We start from the raw sequence: 22,832 nt of genomic DNA, 5'->3' as shown, positions 1-22,832 counted from the left end.
ATATACTACAGTGATCTGCAGTTAGGATTAAGGCTAGTCATTGAGGTTTGCAGGAACACTAGTAATAGATCGACTCAAAAAGAACGAATACAAAAAACGTGTTAGTTTTACGTACGAATATCAAAGGAATTACCTCCTCCTCCTCTTCCTCCTCCTCCTCATTATTGGTGGCAGGAGATAAGCCCTACGTACACCCCTGGTTGTTTGCGTATGGAGCAAACTCACGATAAGATGGGCATCAAAAAGACAAAAAAAAGTGAGAATTATTAAGAAGCAAAAGCACTGTGACCTTTCCATCTTCGTTAAGCCGCCACTAATAAATTAATTGCGCTCTCCTGGCCTTGTTGTAATTTTTTTTTATTTTTGGTGGACCGGTATAGCTAGATTTTTTTTAAAATTATTATTGGGTAGATAATGAAAAACTCGTCCTCTAATTACAATGGATATGATATATATATATATATATATAGGTTTATTTCTTCCGCTTGTTCTTTACTTGCCATGCAGAAAGACAGATTTATCTAGTTTTGATTCTTGCACTCTTAACATGCTTAATTTCTCATTATTACTCTCCTTGGAGTATATATATGTTAGTTAATATGTTTTTGAAATAATTTTTTTTTAAAGTATTTTAATTTAATACAAAGGTAAGAGTTATTTTTATTTTTTAATAGTATTTTGTGTTTTGAGTTGTTTGTTGATTTATTTGTCTAATATTAAAATAGAAAAAAATAAACAAGGATCGAAAAAAAAAAGTTTTGAATTGACATAAAGATAAAAGTTATTTTTATATTTTAAAAAGTGTTTTATGTTTTAAACTATTTTTTTAAGGTATTGTCTTTCAACAAAAGATGACAACATCTCATCGAAACACATATTAGACTTGAAATTGAGATGAATTATTTTATAGTTAAGATTTAATGTTATTATATCTAGTGATGTAAATGCGTTATGCATTGAATAAATATGTTGACATTCAAAAAAAAAAATTACGACATTAAATATATATATATATATATATAAAGTAAATCATGAGCTTAAAATAACTCATTGAATGAATCCTCGTCAAAATTAAATAGGTGCGGCCATGGTCTTTACGGCTAGAGATGATTATGAGAGAGAGAGCGCTAAGATTCTCTATAATTATTTATTTAAATATGAAAGAATTTAAGTAAGTGATTGTGAGAGACTACTTATAAGACACACCTGATCAAATAAAAATTAGACTACCTAACTATTTATCCGGTCAAGTGGATCCCATAAATAATCTCATAATTACTTGTACAAATTCTCACACATTCAAACATATAATTATAAAAAGTCCTGGTGTGAACTCAGCGCATGATGCACCGGACAATTGCTCTCAAGAGAGAGAGAAAGAGTTAACAGTACAACAGTGTGGAGCAGATCGAACCAGCGGGCGTGCTTGCTTAATTTTTATTTTTATTTTTTCAATTTCTTTATTGACTTAATGGAGGAGTCTCTCCTCCTCACCTCCTAGCCGATACATATAAGTACAAGGAAGTTCAAACGTGGCTACTTTTTCAGCGATCATATATGCGTCCAGTCAACGACTAATATCCGTCTGAAAACAAGTATTACGCTCCACTTGTTCCGCCTCCCACTTGGCCTGAGCAACCACCCCATCATGCACTGGCACGTATTCCTAATCAAACAAAACAAAATAATTAACACCATCTCCACCGTTAAGATCAAATCTATTCCTCCATTTTTCATTTATTATTTTTTAAAATTAATATTTCAACACTTTCTCCCCAAGAGTGAGTTTAAACTAAATTTTTAATACGTGAAATTCAACACGTAAAATATAATTAAAATGAGGTAAATGACAGAATAAAAGTAAAAAAATATATATTTTATGTTTTAAATTATTTGTTAGAGTATTTATTTAAAAATAAAAACCCATGCCTCGAGCTTTTGAACAAGTTCTGTAGCGTTCGAAGCCGAGACGACTATATGGCGCTGAGAGGGCTTGATAAACCCATCGTCCACCGCTTTGTCTATGAATGAGAGGAGGTAGTTGTAGTACCCCTCCACGTTAAGCAAACCCACCTAATTAATTTGCGCATATATAAATTAAGTCAGGTTCTGGTTTCAATAAACAGTAAAATTGCAAAATTAATTAAGAGAAAGCTCTAATTATTTTTTCAGTTTATTTAGAGATCGACAATGAAGTTGCTTTACAGGCTTGTCGTGGATTCCTAGCTGGGCCCATGTAATGACTTCCAATAACTCTTCCAAAGTTCCGTATCCACCTAATCATGATCATAAAAATATTAGTATATTAGAGTGTAGTTCACGTCCAACAATTTTTTTTTTTTTTTTAAGAAAACTAATTATTATTATTATTTTTTGGTAAGTAGAAAAAAAAAAGTAATTATAAAAAAAAAAAAAAAAAAAAACTCCACAGCCCGATGGACTAGGAGACATATTCCTTTTCTGCGTCTCGACAGACGATATCCAGAGAGAGAAGACTTATCAATTATTAAAAAGAATTATAATAAAAACGATAATACTCAAATATTATATAATAATTTAATCACCCCGTTATCTTGTGGGCCAGAGAGAGAGAGAGAGAGACCTGGAAGGGCAATAAAACAGTCAGAGTAGCGGGCCATCTCGGCTTTCCTCTGGTGCATGTCGGCTACAGGCCTGACTTCCCCAACTGTTTCTCCAGTTATCTGCTAAGCCGGAAAAACCAGACAAACCATGAGAATGATCATATTTGTAAACGAGAAATGTGCAGCGTCAATCCCAGATGAGATCATATATTGATATACATATATATATATGTATACCTCTTTGCTCATCAAAGTTTTGGGGATAATTCTGTGAACAAAAGCCATAATTTAACAAGGTGTTAACACAGAAAAGGAGAAAAAACGAAATAATTAGGAAGAGAATGTTAGAGATTATATATACCCTAAAACATGGCCACCACCGCGGTGTACCTCCTGAGAAACTAAGCCCATTAATCCAATACTTCCACCTCCGTAAACAAGATCCAACCTCCTGGATACCTTCCTCAAGAAAAACCAAGAAAAAAGCTTCAAATTCAAAACCAAAAGCTTAAATTTTCAAGTTATAAAAGAGACTGACAAGAAAATTAAATTACGTACCAACTCTTGGGCTAGTTCCAGGGCAGCATCACTGTAGCAAGTTCTCTTGCCAGTACTGCTCCCACAGAAAACACAAACCCTTTGGAACCTTGATTTCGCCATCTTCTCCTGCATCTCTCTCGCTTTTGGTCTACTTGTTTAGTTAAATATGCTCAGAGTCAAGAGAATTCTTGAGATGAGATATTTCAAGTCGGGTACGTTTCATATTTAATATACCAAAGGCTAAAGGATCATAATATTTATAGACTCTAAATTTATTGAGGAATTCTTTGGCGCCACGTAGACTTAGAATCTCGGAATCTTTTGCTCGACAAAACTCTCCAATCAGAAAAAGGCTTTCTCGGCTCCGTATGGTCCAGTTTACTTGGCCAGATTAAAAAAAAAATACAAAATAAATAAAATAAAAGGCACGGTCTGATCAGTACGCCGATTCATTTCCAAAAGACTTTTTTTTTTTGAATCACCCCGTCCATTTGTTTTAATATATATATATATATTCATTTTTTTAAAAACATTTATCACAATATACTTTATGGCGATGTATTAATTCTTTTAACTTTTATGAAGGCATAGACCTATTTTTTGTCTTTGTTTTTTTTTTTTTGTTTTGTTTTGTTTTGTTTTTTTTTTTTTTTTTGTTTATTCCAGAGACTAGTATTTAGTCACTTCTTAAACCAAGAAATCTTAAGGAACTATTTGTTACAAGTTCAAAATACATGGATCAATTTAGCAATTTTCCCTTATTTCTAACTTGCATTATCACGAGCTAAAGTATGCCTTTAATTTTGGGAATTAGGATTTTCAAAATTTCAATTGTAATGGAGATTGGATCTATTTATATTCCATAGTTTAGATTAGTGTTAGTTCAAATTAACAATGTATAGACTAACGTGTTATTTAAAATTTATAAATAATATGACAACATATATAAAAGCATTCACACCCGGCTAGTCAAAGGTTAATTTGATTAGTTAAGATGTAAATTTGGATGAAAAATTAATTACCCACACTCCTGACTACTGTAATAAAAAATTTGGTGATTTGTTACTGTGCATCCGAACGTAAATGCTCTAAAATTGAAAACAAAACCATATATATATATATGAAAACTGCAATTTACCCCCCTAATGTTTACATCAATTTGCAATTCTGGTACCAATGTTTCGATTGCTTCAATTGCACCCAATTTCGATTACTTCAATTGCACCCAAGAAAGTTGCAAAAATTTGCAATTCACCCCCTTCCGTCCAATTGCTCCGTATGATGAGATGGAAATGCACCCACGCGCTCGGCACGTGAGTTTTTTGGGCCAAACTTGACGAAAATGCCCTCATCAAAACGCTGTGTTTTGCCCATCTCCTCCAATGAATTTTCGCAAAAATTGGGGTTCCGATGGTCCTGAGTTTTTGAAGCAGCCCATCGACCCAATATGGGACTTTATTGGAGGAACCAAAGGGAAGAGGGTTTGGGGACTCGGTGAGGGAAAGGCCGAGAGTGGTGAGGGCTCTGAAGCCGTAGGATTGGGGCTCCTCTAGCTCCTATGCGAGCGAACGATGGAGATCGAAGCTGGCCCGGGAGAGGGCCGAGAGGGGCTGATCGTAGAGGATTTGAGCAGAACCAGGGGTCGCCGGCAGAACCCAGAGCGATTTCCGGCAAGACATAGCTAGGTTTTTCGATAGGTCGACGGTGGATTGTCGAAGAGCACGGATTTCGGCCGTTTCAGTAGGATTTTTCTGTGGATTTTGGTAGAATTCCTTAATGTGATTAAACCTTGGAAATTGCTTGATTTTTGACCAATTATATGTTTGATTTTTTAAGATGGGTATTTATGGGTTGTCGTTTGTTCTTGGCCGTGTACCTCAGTTTTCCAGCCAGTGATGTGTGTGTGTACTGATGGCCGAACAGTGGTGTGTGTGTGTGTTGATGGCCGAATGGTGGTGGTGTTTGATGGATTGATTATGAGTGTTTTGTGGGTTTGATCAGTAGAGAGTGTTTGGCTTGTGTAGCTGATCCTTTGATTTGGCCCAGTCGAGTGCGAGGAACCCACCGGCGACCAACGCCTTTGAGAAAATTCGTTGAAGGAGATGAGCAAAACATAGTATTTTGATGAGGGCATTTTCGTCAAGTTTGGCCCAAAAAACTCATGTGCTGCGCGCGTGGATGCATTTCCGTCTCATCAGACGGAGCAATTGGACGGAAGGGGATGGATTGAAAATTTTTGCAACTTTCTTGAGTGCAATTGAAGCAATCTAAACATTGGTATCAAAATTGTAAATTGTTGTAAACATTAGGGGGGTAAACTACAGTTTTTCCTATATATATATATATATATATATATATATATATATATATATATATATATATGTGTGTGTGTGTTTGTGATTCCTTAAAGGAGACAATCCTAACAAACCCTTAATTTTTTAACAATAATCGATAAAAAGGTAATTGAAATTGGCAGGTATTGGATTTGTGAATAAAAGTGAGGTATATTGCTTTGTTCTTATATAAAATTATGATGCTATTATTGTTTCTGCTATAAACCTAGGTTCCTGTTGCATGCTACGATCAATATCAGGTTTTGGAAGTACATACTGAATTTGAGCATGCCTGTACGGACTGGCTTGTTGCGTACCTATCAAGACATGCTATTTATTTATTTATTTATTTTTGTTTTAATCCGGACATGGTAATTAAACAGACAGCATTTATTCTTGTAATGCTAACTAATGATATGGCCTTTATTTGATTAAAGTTTCGATGCTTTTTTGGCCTTTTGTTTTTAAAATAAAAATATTGACAAACAATTGATAGGATAAAATTATTTTCATATTTTATATACAAAATATAAAAAATACCACTAAAAAAGCATTAATTACTAACGGTAAAAATATATTTTACCTAAAGTGTCATGGATTTACTATTGATTAAACCAGACGTGTCGTTCTTTCGTTGCTGTCGTATGTGCATAAATTTCTTCGCAAAACTTTTAGTCAGGCAACAAGAAGTACACTGTGCAGGCTTTGTGGAAACGTCTCCATCTAGCGTAATACAGGTACGACAGGTGGCGGTCTTGTAGAGGCTAAGCCTTTGCTAATGGAATTAGCGGCTTACACTTGGCCGAGTAGCTGGTTTCTCCACGTGACTCCAGTTGTTCATGTTTTGGCTGTGTGTTCGTACTGTGTGTCAGGATAAGATACACACGTGTGTATATAACAAATTTGCAAAATTAAATTAAAAGCTAAAAGGGGTTGCGAAATTAGAAGGTCAGGCGACCTTCTAGGAGTGGTCCGCCACCCCCAGCTTTTGGGAAGGTCGTGACCACCTTAAAAGTGGCCGGGGGTAGCCATCGGAAGGTTCAAGGGTTACTCGAAGGCAACTTCTAGGCCCCAGGCCACTGGGGGTAGCCCAATCACTTCTTTGCCTTTTTTATTTTTTAAAAAAAGTTTATTTATTTATTTTTTAATAAATTTATATATTTTTTATTTAGATAGATACATGTCATCATTTTATTGGTTTGATGTGACGCTGACGTGGCATTTAATAGAATCTGTCAAATTTTTTTAACAGAATTTGACTTCATGGATCGATTTGTAATTATTGCTTACTACGAAGACCTCTTATGAATTTTTTAAATTATAAAAAGTGAAAAATAATTATCGTAAATCACATGGACTAATAATGCATTTATTCCTACTTTTTTTAATGAAACTTTTTTTTTTTTTTTTTTTTAGAGCGGTACAAAGGAGTCAATGGAGTAAATTTTATTTGTATTTTTCTTTTGTCATGCTGACAATAGCCTCCTAAACCAATGAAAAGTCATTTCCGTTGCTTTCAACTCTTTTGAGCCAAAAATGTCGGGAACTTCCTAGGACCCCACTCTCTCTCTCTCTCTCTCTCTCTTAAAAAAAAAATACATTAAAAAAAATTACGTCATGAGAAGAGATTACAACAAGGGCAGGACACTCAAAATATATAAAAACTATAAATGTAAGTACGCGGAGGAATGCTTCCGAAAATGTGTACCAAATGATTTTTAGCACGGATGCAAAAAATTTCGACCACTAGTAAAAGTGGTTTGTGGTGTATAAAGAGTAATGATGACTCAAATAATAATACATAAAGAAACATGGAGAAGTTACAGAAATTGAAAAGCCTAGAAATACAAAGGGAATAAAAACAAATACAGTAACATAAATAACAATACAAATCCGGTGGGTGAGAGGGACTTGGAGCTGCCAGAGGCAGTTCGTGATGGCCACACACTGCCCCCTTCAGTGGGTATCGCAAGGAGCCATCGAAAACCGCTAAAAATCGGGGTTGTGGAAGGCCGAAGGGGGAAGTGTGGCCACCACGCGTCGGAAAGGGAGACAAACTCGATCCCTAGCGCTTGCACACCACACTTCGATGCGTGGGCGGCGGGAGATAGCACGACCACCATCGGTGGAAGCGGAAGATGCCGACAAACCCATTAGTGAGACACGTGTCGTGCAATATTTGACGGAGGAACATAAATCTAGATTCAAATATTTTGACCTAACAACTAAGCCAATAATCATAGAAAACACAGTGGAGGAAGAGGGTGGAGACCCGTGATATCTGTGTTGTGGAGATAAAAAGCAATAAAAGCAAATAAATTGTCTCCAAAGATGCGGATAAAGCTAGAAAAATTTCTAATAGGATAGGGTCCTCATAAGAGGATAAGCATTAGAAAATGGGAGGAAAAAAAAAAAAGAAAAAAAAAAAAAAAGGAGCAGAAATTAAAGCTTTTGGTTTCCCTCCCAAGGTGTCAGCTCAGGACGGATGACAGAGAGTCGAGAGAGGGGGGAAACATTCTCTCTCTATTATTTTGCTAACCCCACTCTCTTTCAAGTTTCAGAGAAACATGTTCCACCAATCCACCGTAACCACTCAAGCACAGAATAAGGAATAAAAATATATGTCTCGTTCTCCGAAGTCAAGTCCTTCTCTTGTTATAATTGATGAGTCGCACAGTCATATCCAAATAATGAACGCCAGAAAAGTAGGCAAACATAGCCAGAAATTTAATTAGTGGGTGAAAAGTTCTCGTCAGTAAATTTACCGACGAGAACTTTTCAACGCTTAACCTAACAAGAAAAAAAGATGAAGATCGAGAGCTAATTAATAAGAATGTTTTTGGTGCAAGAGAATGGATGAGCGTTTCTTTGTATATGGAATGATAGTACGTACCTCTACCGCTCTACGTACGGAGGATTCATTGATTGGATCATGTGTTTACTATTAGGTTATAGTATTAATCAGAATTTGTTCCGGATTCCTCTCTCATTAACAGGTTATGACCTTTTCTTCGTCTGAAATTATATTGGACAATCGGATTCAAACCGTGAGATGATTATTCTTTATGCTATAATACCGACGTTTTTTACGTATTAATCGTTATCTTGACATGATTGATTGAGCCACTTTTACTCGGGACGTCGTTTATTTTTTGTTTTAATCTTTTGCTTTGACTTAATTTTTTGTTTATTTTTGTTTTACAAAAATCGCTGCAGTTTGACACGTGTCTACAGTACCCGTTACTGTAGACACGCGTCAAATTTGACACGTGTCACTAGTGACACGTGTCAAATTGTGGAAGCGTCAAAAATGGACACGCGTATGAAATACACGTGTCCAATTGGACACGTGTATTTTATACGCGTGTGCAAGTGGACACGAGTATAAAATACTCGTGTCAAACTGGACACGTGTCTTATTACACGTGTGCAAGTGGACACGAGTATAAAATACTCGTGTCGAACTGGACACGTGTAATAAGACACGTGTCCAGTTTGACACGAGTATTTTATACTCGTGTCCACTTGCACACGTGTATTAAGACACGTGTCCAGTTTGACACGAGTATTTTATACTCGTGTCCACTTGCACACGTGTATTTTTACACGTGGCAAATTGGTATTTTTTGCCAAAATAAACATTAAAAAAAAAATCAGTGTTGTATTAATTTTTTAAAATTAAAAAAAAAAATTAAACTCATTATCTTATTAATCATACAAATCTTTGAAAATACGGTGTACATAACTTATACACATAAAATTAAGTTTGAAAAGTATATGCTATATGTAAATTTTATATTTGAAATTTATACTTTTTAGGTTCTTTATTTATATGTATATAGTATACTATATTGTACTATATACATAATTAACCAAATTTGGTGCTATATATCTAATTAAACCAAATAGTTCAAATTAGGGTTCAGTTTTGTACACCATCTACGTTTAGAAACAAAAAAAAAAAATTTAAACATAACAAAGTTAAAAAACCTATAATTAATACTATATATATAGATATGCATGCATGTAAACGGTTTAGAAATTATATACAGTAACCTTTTTATTTATGGCTATATATAGTAATTGCAATTATTTTTAGAATTCTGCGCTACATAATGAATTAAATACTTATAGTTTAGTCCCTCATATAGTACATATATACATTTAGGGTTTATGGCTATATATAGTACATACCCTTAGGGTTAGGGTTTATAGCTATATATAGTATATACACTTAGGGCTAGGGTTTATACCTATATATAGTATATATACTTAGGATTATGGTTTATCGATATATATAGTATATACACTTACGGTTTGGGTTTTAGGGTTTATAGGTATATATAATATATACACTTAGGGCTATGAATTATAATTTAATTGATTTTACGTTTAATGAATAATAATGTCAATATATTTTTCACGTTTCATTATTGTACACTTTTAAATATATATATATATATATATTAAATCATGAGCAGTTCAAAATTAAATAAAACCGATATATATAGTATATACACTTAAACTTATGATTTATAGCTATATATAGTATACATACTTAGGGTTAGGGTTTATCGCTATATATATTATATACACTTAGGGTTAGGGTTTATAGCTATATATAGTATATACTTAGGGTTAAGGTTTATCGCTATATATAGTATATACACTTAGGGTTAGGGTTTTATGTTGTATAGGTATATATAATATATACACTTAAAGTTATGGGTTATGATTTAATTGATTTTACATTTTATGAATAATAATGTCAATATATTTTTCATGTGTTATTATTGTATACTTTTAAATATATATTTTAAATCACGAGGATTAGGGTTAGGGTTTATGACTATATACAATACGTACCATTAATTAGGATTGTAGTTTATAGCTATATATAGTCTATGCACTTAGGGTTAGAGTTTAATTTTATGGTTAGGTTTTAGTTTTTATTTTTTATTTAGCTATATGTACGGTATATACATTTCAGGCTGCATGGGTTTATATTTTTTTTTTATGTGGTTAAATTATATATATATATATATATATATATTTTTTTTTTTATGCATGCAAATACATTTCGGGACGTGTATTTAAATACAAAATAATATATAGTACATATACTTAGGGTTATGGTAGTATAGTATATATACTTATACTTAGTGTCATGATTTAAATTTAGGGTTTATATTTAGTTTTAATTTATAGTTTATGTTTTAGTTTTAGGTCTTAGGGTTTAGCAATGTGTACATGCAGTACATGCAGTGCATACACGTTATGGGTTGCATGGGTTTATATAAAATATATATAATATATTAAATATATATATATAATATATTAAAAAAAAATAAAAAAAATGACATTTGGAGACGTGTATTTACATACACGTCCCCAATTGGGCACGTGTACTACGTACACGTGTCCAATTGATTGGCCAGGTACTGCGCGGGAGTTCTCCCGCGCGCCACCTGGCCAATCTTAGGATATAAATTATATTTAAATTATATATTATTCAAATTATATACTTTTTAAATATATTTTAAATTCAAAATTTTATATTTAATTTATATAAAAGAAATGGGTAGCTTCCAGAGGAAGCTACCCATTTCTTACGTAATTCTCTCTCTCTCTCACTCTATCTCTCTCTCTCTCTCTCTCTCTCTCTCTCTCTCTCTCTCCGTCGAGCTCTGGCCGGCGACGACAGCCCATTCCGGCGACCCTCCCTCTCTCTCGCTCTCCCTAGCTCTCTCACCTCCCGTTCCGGCCGGCCAGTACTGTCCGGTACCGGCCCTCTCTCTCTCTCTCTCTCTCTCTCTCTCTAGCTCTCTCTCTCTCTCAGCTCTCGCCACTGTCCCCCGCCACTGCACAGCCCTCGCGTCCGTTCAAGGTATTCCCTCCACTTCCGGCCTCTCACTCTCACTCATCTTCTCAATCTCTCTCTCTCTCTCTCTCTCTCTCTCTCTCTCTCTCTCGGTTTACAGTGCATATCTAACATTTTGAGCTTTAATTTTTTTTATTAATTTTTTTTTTTTTTCTGTCAAAAATTCCAGGTACACGTACAAGCTTGCACTACAAAAATCACTGTGAGTTATTTTTATTTTTGTTTTCAATTTTTTGCTATAAGTTTGTATATTTTATTAATTTTTTTTGTGATATTTGTATAATTTTTTTCATTGTCTAGTTTGTGCAAATATGGAATATATACTTGCAGATTTTTTATTACTGATTTTTTTATTACTGAATCATTGTCTAGTTGGTGGAAATATGGAAAATATGGAATATGGAAATATGGAATTTATTGGTGATTATATTTAATTTTTTTTTAAAAAAAACTCTTGATGTGAGGATATTTGAGATATATTTTAGTGTGCTACTATGGATTTAATGTGCTATTGTGAATTTTGGTATTTTTATGAAGTGGCAAAAAGAAAAAATATCCGCTATCATCTTAATTTTATAAAAATATGATCGTGAGCAATAATGGCAAAGTAAAATTAAAATACAAAATTATAATCAACATATTGTGCTATGAATATATATAAATTGTGGGGAAAATAAATTGTGCTACTAATATATATAAATTGTGGTATTTTCGGGAAAAAAAAAACAAAAAAACAAATATTCCACTGTCCACCATTTACAATCATATTCGTAAAAAAAACCTTAAAACAAACGTCATAAATCATCAATTGCGACGAATTTGTTTTTTATCTTCCATTTTTAACGTTAACTATTCATGTGAAGAGACTACATATTTATAAGAAGAATTTGGTATCTTCGGATAAAAAAACTCAAAAAAAAAATACTAAAATTTCTCTCATATGCATATATAAACTTTATATCCTAAAATCATAACCATAAAACCAACACAATAATAAACCCTTAAATAAACTTTGAATCCTATACGTTCTAAAAAAAAACCCTTACCCTAAACCCTAAACCCTAAGCCCTACAAAAAAATCCTACACTTTCTAAAAAAAACCTAAACTGCTAAACCCTAAACCCTAACAAACCCTAAACTCTTATAAAAAGAATAAAATAAAACCCTAAACCCTTTAAAAAAAATAAAAACTTACTACACTTTCGAAAAAAACAACGAAAACCCTAAACCCTAATCCTAAATCCTTACAAAAAAAGATTCCTACACTTTCTTAAAAAAAACTCTTAACCCTAAACCCTAAACCGTAACAAACCCTAAAACCCTAAACCCTAAACCCTAATCGCTTTAAACCAAAATAAAACCCTAAATCGTAAACCCTAAACCCTTAAAAAAAAAAAATTTACCTAAAACCCTAAACCCTAAACCCTTAAAAAATAAAAACCTAAAACCCTAAACCCTAACCCTAGACCCTAGATCCTAACAAACCCTAAACCCTAAAAAAAAAAAAAACCTAAAACCCTAAACCCTAGACCCTAACAAACCCTAAACCCTAAACCATAAACCCTAAAACCCTAAACCCTAAACCCTAATCGCTTAAAAAAAAAAACCCTAAATCCTAAACCCTAAACCCTTGAAATTTTTTTTTTTACCTACAACCCTAAACCCTAATCGCTTAAAAAAAAAAAAACCTAAAACCCTAAACCCTAACCCTAGACCCTAGACCCTAACAAACCCTAACCGTAAACTCTAAACCCTAAACCCTAAACCCTAAACCCTAACAAACCCTAAATCCTAAACCCTAAACCGTAACAAACCCTAAACCCTAAAACCCTAAACCCTAAACCCTAATCGCTTTAAACCAAAATAAAACCCTAAATCGTAAACCCTAAACCCTTAAAAAAAAAAAAATTTACCTAAAACCCTAAACCCTAAACCCTTAAAAAATAAAAACCTAAAACCCTAAACCCTAGACCCTAACAAACCCTAAACCCTAAACCATAAACCCTAAAACCCTAAACCCTAAACCCTAATCGCTTAAAAAAAAAAACCCTAAATCCTAAACCCTAAACCCTTGAAATTTTTTTTTTTACCTACAACCCTAAACCCTAATCGCTTAAAAAAAAAAAAACCTAAAACCCTAAACCCTAACCCTAGACCCTAGACCCTAACAAACCCTAACCGTAAACTCTAAACCCTAAACCCTAAACCCTAAACCCTAACAAACCCTAAATCCTAAACCCTAAACCGTAACAAACCCTAAACCCTAAAACCCTAAACCCTAAACCCTAATCGCTTTAAACTAAAATAAAACCCTAAATCGTAAACCCTAAACCCTTAAAAAAAAAAAAATTTACCTAAAACCCTAAACCCTAAACCCTTAAAAAATAAAAACCTAAAACCCTAAACCCTAACCCTAGACCCTAGACCCTAACAAACCCTAAACCCTAATCGCTTAAAAAAAAAAAACCTAAAACCCTAAACCCTAACAAACCCTAAACCCTAAACCATAAACCCTAAAACCCTAAACCCTAAACCCTAATCGCTTAAAAAAAAAAAAACCCTAAATCCTAAACCCTAAACCCTTGAAAAAAAAAATTTTACCTACAACCCTAAACCCTAATCGCTTAAAAAAAAAAAACCTAAAACCCTAAACCCTAACCCTAGACCCTAGACCCTAACAAACCCTAACCGTAAACTCTAAACCCTAAATCCTAAACCCTAAACCGTAACAAACCCTAAACCCTAAAACCCTAAACCCTAAACCCTAATCGCTTTAAACCAAAATAAAACCCTAAATCGTAAACCCTAAACCCTTAAAAAAAAAAAAATTTACCTAAAACCCTAAACCCTAAACCCTTAAAAAATAAAAACCTAAAACCCTAAACCCTAACCCTAGACCCTAGACCCTAACAAACCCTAAACCCTAAACCCTAAAAAAAAAAAAAAACCTAAAACCCTAAACCCTAGACCCTAACAAACCCTAAACCCTAAACCATAAACCCTAAAACCCTAAACCCTAAACCCTAATCGCTTAAAAAAAAAAAACCCTAAATCCTAAACCCTAAACCCTTGAAAAAAAAAATTTTACCTACAACCCTAAACCCTAATCGCTTAAAAAAAAAAAACCTAAAACCCTAAACCCTAACCCTAGACCCTAGACCCTAACAAACCCTAACCGTAAACTCTAAACCCTAAATCCTAAACCCTAAACCGTAACAAACCCTAAACCCTAAAACCCTAAACCCTAAACCCTAATCGCTTTAAACCAAAATAAAACCCTAAATCGTAAACCCTAAACCCTTAAAAAAAAAAAAATTTACCTAAAACCCTAAACCCTAAACCCTTAAAAAATAAAAACCTAAAACCCTAAACCCTAACCCTAGACCCTAGACCCTAACAAACCCTAAACCCTAAACCCTAAAAAAAAAAAAAAACCTAAAACCCTAAACCCTAGACCCTAACAAACCCTAAACCCTAAACCATAAACCCTAAAACCCTAAACCCTAAACCCTAATCGCTTAAAAAAAAAAAACCCTAAATCCTAAACCCTAAACCCTTGAAAAAAAATTTTTTACCTACAACCCTAAACCCTAATCGCTTTAAAAAAAAAAAACCTAAAACCCTAAACCCTAACCCTAGACCCTAGACCCTAACAAACCCTAACCGTAAACTCTAAACCCTAAACCCTAAACCCTAAACCCTAACAAACCCTAAATCCTAAACCCTAAACCCTAAAAAAAAAATAACCTACACTTTCTAAAAAAAATACCCTAACCCTAAACCCTAAAAAAAAATCCTACACTTTCTAGGAAAAAAATCCTAACCCTAAACCTTAAACCCTAACTCCTAAACCCTAAACCTTAAAAACATTTTGACATACACTTTCTAAAAAAATACCCTAACCCTAAACCGAAAAAAAAAAAAAAAAAATTCCTACACTTTCTAGGAAAAAAACCCTAACCCTAAACCTTAAACCCTAACACTAAACCCTTAAAAATAAAAAAACAAAATCCTACACTTTTAAAGAAACAAATAAAACCTAACCCTAAACCCTAACAAACCCTAACCCTAAACCCTTTAAAAGAATAAAAAAAATAAAAACACTTACACTTTCTAAAAAAAAACTAAAACCCTACATAAAATAATCCTACACTTTCAAAACAAACCATAACCCTAACCCTAAACCCTTAAAAATAAAAAATGAAATATATTTGTACACGTTTATACTGTAAGCCGTATGATTTGTCTTGTCCTCTTAACCCTATACAGATAAACATGGACAAGTCTTGGATGTCAACACCTAGGGGTACGACACGGTATAACGATGGGTGTAGGGCGTTTGTGGCATTTGCAGTTAGTAATTGTACGGCCGGCGATGGAAAAATTTACTGCCCATGCAAGTATTGTCGAAATAACCAGCGTCACACTCCTGAGTACGTTCTTGCCCACCTGACTGGAGGTCGGGGGATGAATCCGGGATACAATTTGTGGTATATGCACGGTGAGACTACGACTGGTTCCGCTACTCCTGGTCAGTGTTCGAGTCATCACAGTGGCACAGAGGCCGCTGACCGTAGCACTGAACATGGTGATCATGTCACAGAACAGGAGGGTGTCGCCGTGGAACAGGATGATAACATGCACGCCATGTTGCGTGACGCCTTCGGCGTGCACGATGTTCCTGAAGACGTCAGTACTCTTCCGCAACAAGTTGATGAAGATACCTCGTGCGGGGACGCATTGAAGTACCAAGAGCTGTTAAAGACTGCCGAGAAGCCCCTTCACCCTGGTACGAAGCACAGTAAATTGAGTGCTACTGTACACATGTACAACTTGAAGTGCGTTGGAGGTATTAGTAACAAGATATTTTCAGACATTCTCGAATTCATCAATCAGTTGTTGCCTCCTTGAGATGAGGCATTGCCAGATAACACGTATGAGGCGAAAAAGTTCCTAAGTGGCATGGGTCTGGGGTATGAGAAGATTCCGGCGTGCCGTAATGACTGTATGTTATTCTGGAAAGACAATAAAGAATTAGATTCATGTACCGTATGTGGAGAGTCTAAGTGGAGGGCTGATACACATATAGATGATGATGGTGAGATCATATCAGCGAGAAAAAAACGCCCGGTGAAGATCTTGAGGTGGTTTCCACTCATCCCACGGTTGCAGAGGTTATTCATGTCTAAGCATACTGCGCCCCATATGAGATGGCATGCAGAAGGCCGCACTAGGGATGGCGTATTGAGGCACCCGGCCGACGGTGAGGCATGGAGATCGTTTGACATTTTACACCCAGATTTTATGGCAGAGAGTAGGAACGTCCGGCTTGGTTTGACAGCAGATGGATTTAATCCATTTGGGAACATGAGCACATCCCACAGCACATGGCCCGTAATGCTTGTGCCGTACAATTTGCCACCTTGGATGTGCATGAAACAGTCGTCCTTCATCCTTTCCATGGTTATCCCTGGACCGAGCTCACCAGGTATGGATATTGATGTTTACCTTCAGCCATTGATTGATGAGTTGCTGGAACTGTGGAATGTAGGGGTACGAACATTTGATGCTTCAAAGAAGGAAAATTTTATTATGCGATCTCAGTTGATGTGGACGATAAACGACTTTCCAGCGTATGCAGATTTATCTGGTTGGCCTAACAGGGGTGCGAAGGCATGTCCTTGCTGTATGCAATCGACGCGTTCTATACGCTTAAAGAACGGATGCAAATTTTGCTATATGGGGCACAGGAGATATCTGCCGCCTGAACATCTGTGGCGGCTTAACAGGAGGACATTTGACGGTACTGAAGAATTTGACAGCGCCCCGATTGTGCCATGCGGATACGAGGTTCTCCAACAGTTGGACGGAGTTGCGTTTGGGGATGAGACCGCGGGTAAGAAGAAGAAACGGAAGAAGCGGAAGAAGGGTGCAGGGAGTTCCGATGTTATATGGAAGAAGAAAAGTATATTTTTCAGATTGCCGTATTGGGAAGACAATTTGCTTCGGCACAATCTTGATGTTATGCACATAGAGAAAAATGTCATGGACAATATACTTGGCACTATTTTGGATATAAAAGGGAAAACGAAGGACAACTTGGCAGCTCGGCTGGACTTGCAGGAAATGGGGTTGAGACCTAAGTTGCATCCGTTCACGGCCGCCAATGGTAAAACGTATATTCCCGCTGCCTGTCACACCATGACTAGAGAGGACAAAGAAAGTTTTCTGAAGGTTCTTCGAAATGTAAGGGTCCCGGACGGATACGCCTCGAACATTTCACGATGTGTTCGGCTGAAGGACCGTACAATTTCCGGGTTGAAGAGCCACGATAGCCACATACTGATGCAACAGCTTCTTCCAATTGCACTGCGTAAGTCATTGCCTGATAAAGTTGTTAGACCTCTTGTGGAGATTTCGGCATTTTTTAGAGGCATATGCTCAACAAAGCTATCACAAGAAGATATGGACCGACTGCAGGGTGACGTCTGTATCACTTTGTGCAAACTAGAACAGATATTCCCTCCAGGGTTTTTTACGAGCATGGTCCACTTGGTCGTGCATCTTGTGCGCGAGTGTAGACTCGGCGGACCCGTGCAGTATAGATGGATGTACCCGGCGGAGAGGTAAAATTCAGCGTAATATGTAAATATATAATTTGATTTAAATGTAACCATAATTGACGACAATTAAATTGTCGTGTATGTGTGTACACCAGGAGTCTGGGGCATTTCAAGTCTACTGTGCGCAATAAAGCGGCTCCTGAGGGGTGCATTGCGGAGGGGTACATAGCGACCGAGCTGGTAACGTTCTGTTCAAGGTATCTGAATAACGCACCAACATTCCACAACAGACCTCAGAGGAATCCTGATGGATCCAAGGGGGCGGGCACGCGTGTTACCCTGAACCGGTTGATAATGCACCAGATTCATCGTTATATTGTGTTCAACTCTGAAGAGTTTCACAATTTGCGGACGTAAGTAGTGTTTATATATTTAACAGAATTCGAATAACGCATCTAATTGATTTTACTACATAATTGTATACGCTGAATGTAGGATGCACAAAGACGCGCTTAGGCGATCATGCACTAGAGGTCGCATTACGGAGGCTCTTATTGAAGCAGAACATCATGAGCAGTTCTGCGAATGGTACCCTGCATATGTAAGGAAATAGTTGTAATTTTTAAGTTGGATAAAGTTATGCGGGTTCAATATAATTACCCAATACACGTGTTTAATATTTGTAATTATAACATAGGTCGATGGCCTTGACGATCAACGTAGGGAGGAATTGGGCCACAACTTGGTTATGCGTTGTAGAGGGCTGAAGGAGACAGCGGTCAAGTACAACAGGTACGTGGTAAATGGGAAATTGTTTCGCACGCTTGCCCATGATGTGGGAAGGAGGACTCAGAACAGCGGCGTATGTGTTCCTACCGTTGAAGGCGAAACGTACTACGGGCAGTTAACCGATATAGTTGAGGTCGAGTACTATGACAGGACTACGTACGTCCTATTTAAGTGCAATTGGGCAGACCCCACGATGGAAAGAGGATTCACAATAGACGAGTATGGCCTAGTGTTTGTCAACTTCAATCACCTCGTCCACAGGGGAGAACTGATTCAGGACGAGCCGTACGTGCTTACATCTCAGGTGGATCAAGTATTCTACGTCGAAGATGGAAGGAACCCAAATTGGGTTTGTGCGGTTAGGACCAAACCGCGCAACGTGTACGACGTTGGCCAGGGGGATGGGAGTAATGAGGATGGTACAACCTACCATGAGTGCGTACCGCTCGTACTAGCCACTGATGACCTACCTGATACGAATGATGAATTCGAGTACGACAGGCCCGATATTGATCCGATTGAAGCTCCCGTGATACAATGATTGATGTATTTCTTGTGAGTATAATTAGCTTGAACTCAACACACTTGACTGATATATAAATTGTTTGTACAATTCGCTTGAACTGAATAAGGGTTTCTATTATTATATGCAAATTTCGTTGTATAATTTGCATATTCATTAAAAATATATTACAAAAAATATTCTAATTAATTTGTCTACATTTATTCGCAGGTATTGATGGACCAGGGACGCCATCCTTATGCATATCGGGCACCTCGCCCACCCGTGCCCCCCATGACCACGCCCACTGATTCGACGCCAGTATATACTGCGGCGTGGCCACCCCACCCAGACGGGGCTTATAGACCATTGTTGCCGGGTATGGTGGCCGTGCCCACGTCAGATCACGGGCAGACCAGCACAGCTGGAGTTGGCAGCTCTCCATTGTCGGAGCCGCCGACATTATCTCAGTTAGGGTTCACCCAACCGGGTAACGCCTATCGATGGTGGGTGCAAGAGGGGGTGGGGTCACAGGGTTATGCGCCGTACTTTCCGTATACGTATAGTCGACCTATGACGTGTAACCCTGATAGTGAGACGCAGGATTGTAGATTTCCACTGTCACAGACCGGGGAGATGCAGATGCCGGCTGTGGGGTTGGGACAGATACCGGCACAGGCGGCGATGCAGGGCCAGATTTTGGGGCCGAGACAGATGCCAGCATCGGGGGCGAGTCAGGGCCCGGGGCAAGTAGAGAGGCAGATGCCGTTACCTGGTGAGAGCCAGATGCCGCTTTCCGGTGAGAGTCAGATGCCGCTTTCCGGTGAGAGTCAGATGCCAGATGTGGGGGGGAGCCAGACTACCCATGAGGAGGACGTTGCGATGTTGGGTACCGATCAGTTGGCCCCCGGTAGCCCCCAGGGTATGGATTCAGATGATGATCAGCATCCTCCACCAGCCGGAGAGGTTGGCGAGGAGGTTGCAGGCGACCCAGCGACGCAGCACATAGGGACTGGGCAGATTCGGTTGATGGGTAAGTACATATGTAGACATCCTTAAAACTCATATTATGTTACCAAAATATTTTTTTTGGTTTGGAAAAAAATAACTATTTGATTACATTTTGTTTATATATGTGTGTGTGTGTTATTTAATGTTAACCAATTAAATTAATGTTGAATATATTTTTTCATTAGGGTACAACCCAGACGGGACCATTTATTATGAGGTGATTGACGACCCAGCGAGAAACTGGGTGCTCCCGAGGGGGAAGAAGGTTGTATTGCAGTACAATGCTGCTATACAACCTGTAGGACGAGCCTGCAATCGTTTTCGGCGGGAAGTGGGCAAGATGATCAGGAGTGGGTCCTACATACACATGCGGGACGAATGGGCGAGGGTAAATAGGCAGATTAAGCAGGCAATGTGGAACGCACTGATGGTATGTTTATGAATATAATTTAATTATTTATTTGAATTAAACTTGAGCTTAATGTTTAGGTTGAAGTTTTTAAACCTATAATGCTTTGATTGAAATGTGCAGGAGGAGTTCTATCTACCTGTATCAGTTGACATGCGCAGGGCACAACAGGAGGCGTGGAATGATATTGGACGTAAGCACCGCTCGTGGAAGTCGAGGTTCAAAACCCAACTAGGAATTGGAGACGGTGACACGCCCGAGAGTATCCGTGCGAGAATGCCGGAGAAATTTTTTGAGCAGTATGATGCAGAAGATGTAGAATTCCTGCTGAGAGATTGGTGCAGAGAGCATAAAATCGTATGTAGGCCAAAAAATTGTCAACTATTTTTTAATAACAGTTCATTTAATTTTAGTTTTAATTTAAGTGTGTCAATTGTTACATGTTTACTTTCATGTTCAATGCGTAGGCAACCTCTGAACGGATGAAGAGGTTGCGGGAGCGGAATGACCTACCCCATTGTGCGGGATCTAAAAGTTATGCCAGATTTAATCACGAGGAGGTAATTAAATATATATGTTTATGTTTTTAATATTTGTTGGTAATTGTTTTTCTTTTTCTTTTTCTTTAAACTATTTTTATCGCTATCTGTTTGTTATATATGTCAACTGCATGACGACAGGCATGTACATCTGGCACGCCCCCCACTCGCGCCGCGTCGTTCGTGAAGACCCACACAAAGAAGGACGGCACTTTCCTGAACGACCGTACACGGGTCTTATGCGTATGCTACTGATTTAGTTTACTAATATTTTTAAATTATGTGTGATATGTCATTATTCAATATATGACTTTTTCATGTTGACGACGTACAGGAGAGGATGACGCAGAGTTTAGCCAGTGATCCAGCCGCCACGCAAAGCGTCTCCGCAGACACGGTGCGTTGGGCACCGAACGACGCTTACGAACAGGCGATTGGGAGGCCTGAGTATGCAGGGAGGGTTCGGCAGGTTGGCCCGAACGTCACACCTGTTCGAGGGACATGTTTTTCATATAGGCCTCGGTCACAGGGGGGACCATCTCAGGGGACGTCTCGGGATTGGGCCGAACAGTCTCGGAAGATGGAAGAGATGCAAGCGGAGCTACATGCTGAGCGAGCGAGGAATGACCGTTTGGAGCAGCGCGTGCAACAGTTCGACGGCATAGAGCAGCGCTTGCGAGAGATGGAGGTCTTCATGTCCTCCATGGCAGTACCAGCACCATGTGTTGGTAATCAGTCTTCTCCTGCACACGTAGGTAGTACGTCGTCCGTTGGTAGTGCATCTGCAGGTATGGTTTATATTGTGTATAGGACAAAATTAATTTCAATTTGTTTTCATTACCCCTTTAATTTTGCAAGTAATATTATATACTTTAATTGTCTATATTATTTGCAGGTAATTCGACAACGGTTGGTACGTTGTCGCCTGTTGGACGACAGCTGAGCCAGCACTCCACTGTCGCTACACCTTCGCCCGCTACACCATTCATTGCGCAGCAATCGCCGGTGGGCGAGAACACGCCTGGGACGGTACCTCGTGATTCGCAGAGACGCCTTTCAGATTTGTAGATATTTTGTGTAATTATTTTTTGTTCGTAAATATTTGCTTGTTAACGAATATGTTATTAATTATTTGTTTGTGTAGTATGATTTCGTGTTGGTTTTGGGTAAAATAAATGCTGCGTTATTTGTGGTCGAAAATTACAAAATTTGAAAAATTCAAAAAAAAATTTAATTAACCCAAATAAATTTTATAAAACAATAAAAAATTTATTTTTTTTAAAAAAAAAACTAAATTCAGTTTTTTATTTAATTAAAATTTTTATTTAATTTTTTAATTGTATTTTTATTTTAATTAAAAATACAATTAAATAATTAAATAAAAATTTTAATTAAATAAAAAACTGAATTTAGTTTTTTTTTTAATTAAAAACATTTTGACACGTGTATCGGAATACACGTGTCAAATTTGACACGCGTATTCCGATACACGTGTCAAAATGTTTTGACACGCGTATTTGGAATACGCGTGTCTAATTTGACACGTGTATTCCAATACACGTGTCAAAACATTTTGACACGCGTATTGGAATACGCGTGTCAAATTTGACACGTGTATTCCAATACACGTGTCAAAACATTTTGACACGCGTATCGGAATACGCGTGTCAAATTTGACACGTG

The 22,832-nt window shown here is 37.2% G+C and overlaps 2 protein-coding genes across 3 annotated transcripts; one reads left to right on the top strand and one right to left on the bottom strand.

Annotated features, from left to right (window-relative positions):
• Positions 1-1,423: 1,423 nt before the first annotated feature.
• On the bottom strand, positions 1,424-3,362 carry LOC133870921 (cytokinin riboside 5'-monophosphate phosphoribohydrolase LOG5-like). Its single transcript, XM_062308199.1, has 7 exons — positions 3,141-3,362; positions 2,944-3,041; positions 2,820-2,850; positions 2,603-2,702; positions 2,206-2,276; positions 1,930-2,073; positions 1,424-1,666 (listed from the first exon to the last, which is right to left on the bottom strand). Exons 1-7 carry the CDS (start codon positions 3,252-3,254, stop codon positions 1,568-1,570), a joined length of 657 nt encoding a protein of 218 aa, XP_062164183.1. The 5' UTR covers positions 3,255-3,362; the 3' UTR covers positions 1,424-1,567.
• Positions 3,363-11,187: 7,825 nt separating this feature from the next.
• On the top strand, positions 11,188-22,340 carry LOC133871836 (uncharacterized). 2 transcript variants are annotated; one of them, XM_062309276.1, is made up of 9 exons: positions 11,188-11,342; positions 11,506-11,538; positions 19,422-20,223; positions 20,387-20,631; positions 20,734-20,967; positions 21,078-21,170; positions 21,291-21,392; positions 21,484-21,937; positions 22,045-22,340. In XM_062309276.1, the coding sequence occupies exons 3-9, from the start codon at positions 19,428-19,430 to the stop codon at positions 22,215-22,217; spliced, it is 2,097 nt and encodes a 698-aa protein (XP_062165260.1). In that variant the 5' UTR covers positions 11,188-11,342; positions 11,506-11,538; positions 19,422-19,427; the 3' UTR covers positions 22,218-22,340. The 2 variants fall into 2 exon arrangements, with proteins under 2 accessions (XP_062165260.1, XP_062165259.1); XM_062309275.1 differs by lacking the exons at positions 11,188-11,342; positions 11,506-11,538 and adding an exon at positions 19,222-19,243.
• The last annotated feature ends 492 nt before the right edge of the window (positions 22,341-22,832 follow it).

This window comes from Alnus glutinosa, chromosome 6 (genome assembly GCF_958979055.1).
Source record: "Alnus glutinosa chromosome 6, dhAlnGlut1.1, whole genome shotgun sequence".
In the NCBI taxonomy this organism is placed as follows: Eukaryota; Viridiplantae; Streptophyta; class Magnoliopsida; order Fagales; family Betulaceae; genus Alnus; species Alnus glutinosa.
The sequence above is the reverse complement of the archived record's forward strand: the minus strand, read 5'-3'. Positions and strand labels throughout refer to the sequence as shown.

Bases quoted from the DNA above. Each gene is read 5' to 3' on its own strand.
- LOC133870921 (XM_062308199.1), bottom strand. From the start codon at position 3,254: ATGCAGGAGAAGATGGCGAAATCAAGGTTCCAAAGGGTTTGTGTTTTC. The intron at 2,851-2,943 runs GTATATATAATC...TTTTGTTCACAG, and splicing joins GGTGGTGGCCATGTTTTAGG to AATTATCCCCAAAACTTTGA. The intron at 2,277-2,602 runs GTCTCTCTCTCT...GATCATGATTAG, and splicing joins CTGTTTTATTGCCCTTCCAG to GTGGATACGGAACTTTGGAA.
- LOC133871836 (XM_062309275.1), top strand. The intron at 20,224-20,386 runs GTAAGTACATAT...TTTTTTCATTAG, and splicing joins TGGGCAGATTCGGTTGATGG to GGTACAACCCAGACGGGACC. The intron at 21,938-22,044 runs GTATGGTTTATA...TATTATTTGCAG, and splicing joins CGTTGGTAGTGCATCTGCAG to GTAATTCGACAACGGTTGGT.